Raw genomic sequence first — 7,492 nt, 5'->3', positions numbered from 1 at the left:
GCACCGAAGGGTCCTAACATCCACACTGCCCACACCAATTTTCAGTGGACTCCCACATTGCCCCTTGGCCTGGGGATAGCCCTGAGTTTCCGGCCTCAGATATCTGACAAGAATCTGTCATTTTGTAGCCTCTATGTACTGCTGGCTACCTTTCTGTACTTTTGATAGCTTTTCCCTTTGAACAAGCAAAATATGGCTATGCTTACCTTGTGGGCAGGGGTGGGGATGAGTAAAATGTAGGCAGTTCTAAATGGTAGGTCATTGCCAAATTATTTTAAAACCAGCATGGGAATGTAATTAGACGTGAATGTGCTAGAATACACCTCCATTCCTGCATCAGCCGCTCCCAGCATTACACGCTCTGCTTCCCACTCTCAATCTTTTTTTTTCTGATTTCCCCTACATTTCACAACACAAAGTTTATTAGCAAAATCATATATTTAATATATTCTGGGTCCTAGACTCTTATCAGATATATCATTTGCAAATATCTTCTCCTATTCTGTGGATTATATTTTCACTTTCTTGAATAGTCATAAATTTAGCTTTTGATAAAATCTTGCTTTCATACAAATCTACAGATACAGTTAACTTAAATGTTACTTGGTATTACATACAGAATGGACGGACAACAAGGTCCTACTGCATAGCAGAGGGAACTATATCCAATATCCTATGATAAGCCATAATGGAAAAGAATATAAAAAAGAGTGTATATATATGTATAACTGAGTCACTTTGCTATACAGAAGAAATTAACACAACGTTGTAAATCAAGTATACTTCAATAAAAAAAAGAAACAGACTCACAGATATAGAGAACAAACTAGTGGTTACCAGTGCGGGGAGGCAAGATAGGGGTAGGGGATTAAGAGGCACAACTATTAAGTATAAAATAAATAAGCTACAAGGATATATTGTACAGCACAGGGAATATAGCTAGTATTAATAACTTTAAATGGAGTATAATCTTTAAAAATTGTTAATCACTATATTGTACACCTGAAACTTTCATAATATGGTAAATCAACTATACTCAATAAAAAAGAAAAACAAAACAAATTTGTTAGTTGGTTTTTGAAAAACAATTCTCTTTAAATTTAGATATAATAGTATTCCTTATAAAAATTTACTTCATTGTATTAACACATATTCAAATTATCAAATAAATATTTCTTATAGAATGTGGCCTGAACAAAAAAGAATAAAGCCTAAGTTATGATGGGACAGTTACTTCTGGTTTTGTCATGCGATGCAGATTGTCATGGAGGGTCTATCAGATTCAGCGGGAAGTGGAAGGTCAAGGGGCACCGCTGTCAGGATGCATTCTTTCTTATTTCACCCAAGAAGTCATAGGTCTGCTCTGAAATGTCGAAAGGTTCATGGAGCCCCGCTGGCGACAGCAGAGCCTGGAGGGCGCCCTCGTTTTCTTGGTTTTGCTTGAGGAAGTCGGCGATGACCTTCCATCGGACGGCCTCGGTCTCCTCCTCTGCCCACCTGAACAGGGGCAGGAGTGCGGAGTGGATGAGGGGGAGCGCGCAGTCGTGGTAAACCAGGAGGAACACAGCCTTCAGGAGCTCCTTATCTCTCTTCTCTGATCTTTTTAATGTACTCTCTTTCTCAGCCCAGGAACTCCTGAGTGCATCCAGTATGTCAGGCTGCTCCAAGAGCTTGGGGAAGGTGGCCAGCACTAGATTACTAATTAAATCAGCACTGTGCATGCTCATCCTTTCAGGAGCACGTCTCCAAGAATCTGGCAATAAAATATCAACAAATGAACGGAGCACATACTTCCGGCAGTAGACTTAGCATGTTCCTTGATCTTCTGTTCAAATATCTCAGTTTTACTAGAAGTTGAGGCTGCCTTCTCACATCATCTGATGGAAAACACTACCATGTGCTCTTCTGGATACTGAAGGGTCCACTTCAACACCTTTTTCATAAGGGGTGCCTCCATTCAAGAAGAGTTCATAAGTTTTTGCTGGAATAGGAATTCCACTGGCATCAAAAAGTTTAAGAAACACCCAGCCACAACTTAATTCTCCTCTTTCACCAGTTGAATTGCGAATATAAGAAATTCCAAGTTCTAATAATATTCCAAGATCTGGAGAAGAAGAATTGGACCTGATGAAACAATCACCATCAAGCAAGCAGGGCAAGATGCCAGTAACCTGGGGAGAAAAGGTCCATGTTTTGGGTTTCTTAGGTTGCCATATGGCCCTGACTGTATGAATGTTGCTCAGAACCTTATTGCCGTCAAACAGACAGAAGCGCACGTGTCTGCTCAGAACCTGGATGCTCACTCCTGGAAGAGGAATCATCTTACAGCTCCAGAGGGTCAGAATCAAGGAAACACGACTTGGTCTTGACCTAATAGAGCCTGTTTTAGCATCCCACATTAGATCTCTGAAGGCCAGTTGTGAGTAGTGAGCTCTGGTTGTAAGAAGTAACTTGCTCGAAATTGATTCCCTTCCTCCAGAAGCTGGAAGAGGGTGGAAGGCCTGAACCCGGCAGGAATAGCTCCCATCGTGGTCAATACGTCGACAGTGTTAATCTGCTCTGAGATGGCTTTTCGGACAGCACTCCAATGAGAATCGGTTCTTAGTTTAACTTCTGCGCCTTCTGTTGTTTCATCCCCTACCTCTACATCTTCTTCACTGCCTTCTTCACTAGACTCCTGGCCTTCTTCTTTATTATAGGGCTCCAAGTACGTTCTGGGAATAAGACCTTTGTTTCCTTTGGCATTCTTAGCCATCCACCCACCGTCAGAGTTTTTTCAATTTCCCCTTTCTTAAATGTAAGGTCTCCAACTTGCTGAGCCGTAAAATCTCCAACAGCAATGTATTCTCCACTTGTGGCCTCTTCATCTTCTTCTTCTTCTTCTTCTTCTTCATCTTCTTCAGCAGAATTGCCGTCGTCCTCTCCTTTAGTAAGTGCCCCAGTTTCAGCGCCATTTTCTCTACTTATGGACACAGCAAGTTCCTGCAGTTGGTGGGTAAGCTTATCCAAAAGATTGTGTTCCTCCTCTTTCTTCTGATTGTAACTCCCAACAGGGGCAGGTTCATCAGCCTATGAGAGAATATAAGTTTTGCTTAATTTTTGAAGAGCATTTTTATTTTCATCTATTGCCTGTTTTAATTGGATACATCTTTGGTAAATATCTCGCCTTTTACTGGCTTCTAGAGCTCCTTTCAATCGATTCTCAGAAAGCACATCATCAACCTGCTGCTTCAGTTCCTGATTGCGACGCTGCAGGGACTGGAGGGGATCGCGCTGCTGCCTCGCTAGCATCTCCTTCGCCTCGGCCTCAATCCCTTTTTGACCAGTGCTGCAGCAGGAGGCTCAGCCAGAGCCGCTATATGAAAATCCTCACAGGGCAACCCTCTCATAAATAATCAAGAGCCGACTTTTCCTTATGAAGCACATGCTCAAACTGGAATTAGAACATGAAGTTCACTCAACGTCATTGGAAATACACTATGTACCATTTTCTGTAGGATATAAAACTTTATTTTGAAAAATTCCCACCAAATTTATCTTACAGATGTACCCTTACATGAGCATAAAGGTGAGGATATTCATTGCATCATTTATAATGGTCCCAGACTGGAACCCACTCTCATTTCCACCAATGTGAGGCTAATAAATTATGGTCTATATGGAATACCACATGGCCAAAAAGAGATAGAGGTATATGTATTGACATGGAGCCCTCTTCGAGCTATAGTAAGTATGCATGGTATGCTCCCCTTTGTGTGTGTGCAGGGGTGTATACACATGCGTGTGCCAATTTCTGGAAGGATACACAGGAACCCAACAAGAGTGGTTACCTCTGTGGAGAGGAACAGGGAAACTGAGGGATGGGAAATGAGAGAGAACGACACAACTTTTCATGTATAGGCCTTTAGCACCATTCTAAAAAAATTTTTAACCATCTCCATATATTAACTTAAAAAAACATTTTAACATTCTCTTGAAATGTCAAATATGAATTTCACAATCTACAAGAAACGTTGATATGTCCTTTAACATTTACATTTATAATACTATGGGATCCTTGATTTTAATACAGTCTTTGATTTGACCTCTTTTACTTCCCTGGGTGGGGATGGGGAAACAGAATTTGGCTTTTTTTTTTGCCTTTATGTGCCTATTGTGTATTCTCTGCCTTTTTCTCTGCTTATTATATATTAGGAGGAAAAAAGAATTATTTTTACATTTTTATTACACATATTCTGAATTAGCTACTGCCTCACACTATTTCTCCTTTCTTCATCTTGTCACATAAAGGAGTGCAGCATTTGCACCCCAAGCAGTGTTTCTAACATGCAGTGTACCTCACTGTGGTTACTGGAAACCATCACTTTAAGACATTATCTATTAATAAGTGGGGAGGGGCAGATGTGGACACTGCCCTTTCATTTCAGTATGCTGTAGCCATATTTTGCTGATAGCCTAATTCCTGATACTTATTTGTTTTAATCTTCTGACTTTAATTTTAGTTAAAATTCCTTTCGGAGCCACATTTGGAGGGAAGATGTGTGCTTTTGTCACTTTCATTACCCGTGTCCATATTCATTCCCAGTGTATTATGCTGTCTAGTACATGTACCAACTTTTTTAAAAAATTGGTGTATAGTCGATTTACTATGCTATGCCAATCTCTGCTGTACAGCAAAGTGACTCAGTTATACACATACATTCTTTTTTAAAAATATTCTTTCCCATTATGGTTTATCCCAGGAGACTGGATATAGTTCCCCGTGCTATACAGTAGGACCTTGTTTATCTATTCTGAATGTAATAGTTTGCACCTACCAACCCCAAACTCCCAGTCCATCCTTCTCCATCCTCCCCTCCCCCTTGGCAACCACAAGTCTGATCTGTGTGTCTGTGAGTCTGTTTCTGTTTTGTAGGTAGATTCATTTGTGCCATATTTTAGACTCCATGTAAAAGTGGTATCATATGGTATTTGTCTTTCTCTTTCTGACTTACTTCACTTAGTATGATAATCTCCAGTTGCATCCATGTTGCTGCAAATGGCATTACTTCGTTCTATTTTATGGCTGAGTAGTATTCCATTGTATATCTGGAGTACATGTACCAACTTTGATAAAGTTCCTATTGGGCCATGTTCTCTGAGGTAGTGATTACTGTTATTTTTCTTTTGGTTGCAAAGCAGTTTGGTATATAGTGATATCTTTTCACAAATTCCTATCATCTGCAGGTATTTAATTATTAATTTAAAATTAAATAGTATATACTTATATTCAATTTCCTGTGATAAACCATAATGGAAAAGAATATGAAAAAGAATGTATATATAACTGAATCACTTTGCTGTACAGTAATTAACACAACATTGTAAATCAACTATACTTCAATAAAATAAATTTTAAAAAATGACGGCTGTCTTCAGTAATTAACACAACATTGTAAATCAACTATACTTCAATAAAATAAATTTTAAAAAAATTAAATAGTACTTAAAGTTTTATGATATAAAATAAAATAAGATGGGATAGTGAGTGAGAGTATGGATGAAATGTGATTGGCCACGTCAGTAATTGTTGGGGCTGGATGAGGGGTACATGGAGATTCATTGTATTTTTCTCTACACTTTTGAATATGCTTGAGAATTTCCACAATAAAATGTTAAAAGTTTTATGATATAGAATAGCTACCCCTTGCCTCACTTCCACCTATTCCCCATTCCTCGGTCCCTTCAATTCTTTTTGCCATTTCTTTAGACATTTATCTTCCTATTTCTTAACAATGCATCTGGTACTATGTCTTGATTTATCAAGACATACTAGATGAGTATTGGCTCTCTTAACCTCCCCTCCCAAACAACTGCTATAGTTGTAAGCACCATGTTTGGATAAGCTGATTCTCCTATTTCCATTATTATAATCATGTAGATATTTTAACTTCAGAGCCAGGTAGTATATTCTGATTATGATTCTCTTCTTACAAAACATTTCTTTTTCTCCTGAATATTATAATAGACTTGTTTTTATTGCTTAGTTTTCTTTCTAGCTATGGCTAAAATATCCCACTCCAATAGCCTCCAAATACAACATTCCACACTTGTCAAATCTATACAGAAGCCTACAATTCCAACTTTTCCCAGGTGTTCTGCCTCCTGGAGCTCCCCATCTCTAGCTCACCTTTGGACAGTGCCTTCCCAGGACTCCTTCTGACCTTATCTTGGGCGTACCTGTCATCTCCCTTCTATGCTGGATCTTCCTTTTCTGTATCCCATGTTGTCCTGATTTTTCATCAATGCTCCTGCTTTAGTGAACCACATCCTTAAATAGCTTTTTTTTTTTTTTTTCACATCCTGATTGGACTATAAATGCTTTAAAATGTTGTGTTAGTTTCTGCTTTATAACAAACTGAATCAGCTATATGTATACATATATCCCCATATCCCCTCACTCTTGCGCCTCCCTCCCACCCTCCCTATCCCACCCCTCTAGGTGGTCACAAAGCACCGAGCTGATCTCCCTGTGCTCTGCAGCAGTTTCCCACTACCCATCCATTTTACATTTGGTAGTATAGATACATTAATGCTACTCTCTCACTTCATCCCAGCTTCCCCTCACCCCCACCAACCCTGTGCCCTCAAGTCTGTTCTCTATGTCTGAGTCTTTATTCCTGCCCTGCCACTAAGTTCATCAGTACTGCTTTTTAAAATTCCATATATATGTGTTAGCATACGGTATTTGTTTTTCTCTTTCTGACTTACTTCACTCTGTATGACAGACTCTAGGTCCATCCACCTCACTACAAATAACTCAATTTCGTTCCTTTTTATGGCTAATATTCCATTGTATTTATGTGCCACATCTTCTTTATCCATTCATCTGTTGATGGACACTTAGGTTGCTTCCATGTCCTGGCTATTGTAAATAGAGCTGCAATGAACATTTTGGTACATGACTCTTTTTGAATTATGGTTTTCTCAGGGTATATGCCCAGTAGTGGGATTGCTGGGTCATATGGTAGTTCTATTTTTAGTTTTTTAAGGAACCTCCATACTGTTCTCCATAGTGGCTGTATCAATCTACATTCCCACCAACAGTGCAGGACGGTTCCCTTTTCTCCACACCCTCTCCTGCATTTGTTGTTTGTAGATTTTTTGATGATGGCCATTCTGACCAGTGTAAGCTGATACCTCACTGTGGTTTTGATTTGCATTTCTCTAATGATTAGTGATGTTGAGCATCTTTTCATGCATTTGTTGGCCATCTGTATGTCTTCTTTGGGGAAATGTCTATTTAGGTCTTCTGCCTATTTTTGGACTGGGTTTATTTTTTTGATATTGAGCTGCAAGAGCTGCTTGTATATTTTGGAGATTAATCCTTTGTCGGTTGCTTCATCTGCAACTATTTTCTCCCATTCTGAGAGTTGTCTTTTGGTCTTGTTTATGGTTTTCGTTGCTGTGCAAAAGCTTTTAAGTTTCATTAGGTCCCATTTGTTTATTTTTG

The 7,492-nt window shown here is 39.2% G+C and overlaps 1 protein-coding gene across 1 annotated transcript; it reads right to left on the bottom strand.

Annotated features, from left to right (window-relative positions):
* Nucleotides 1–1,316: 1,316 nt before the first annotated feature.
* LOC102975764 (nephrocystin-1-like) lies at nucleotides 1,317–3,291 on the bottom strand. The gene is given in 6 exon segments (XM_024124370.1): nucleotides 1,317–1,732; nucleotides 1,735–1,791; nucleotides 1,794–1,871; nucleotides 1,874–2,425; nucleotides 2,428–2,778; nucleotides 2,781–3,291. Coding segments are annotated over 6 exon segments (1,965 nt in total).
* Between the last annotated feature and the right edge of the window lie 4,201 nt (nucleotides 3,292–7,492).

The sequence above is a fragment of the Physeter macrocephalus genome, chromosome 1, assembly GCF_002837175.3.
Source record: "Physeter macrocephalus isolate SW-GA chromosome 1, ASM283717v5, whole genome shotgun sequence".
In the NCBI taxonomy this organism is placed as follows: Eukaryota; Metazoa; Chordata; class Mammalia; order Artiodactyla; family Physeteridae; genus Physeter; species Physeter macrocephalus.
This window is presented reverse-complemented; position numbering and strand designations above follow the sequence as displayed.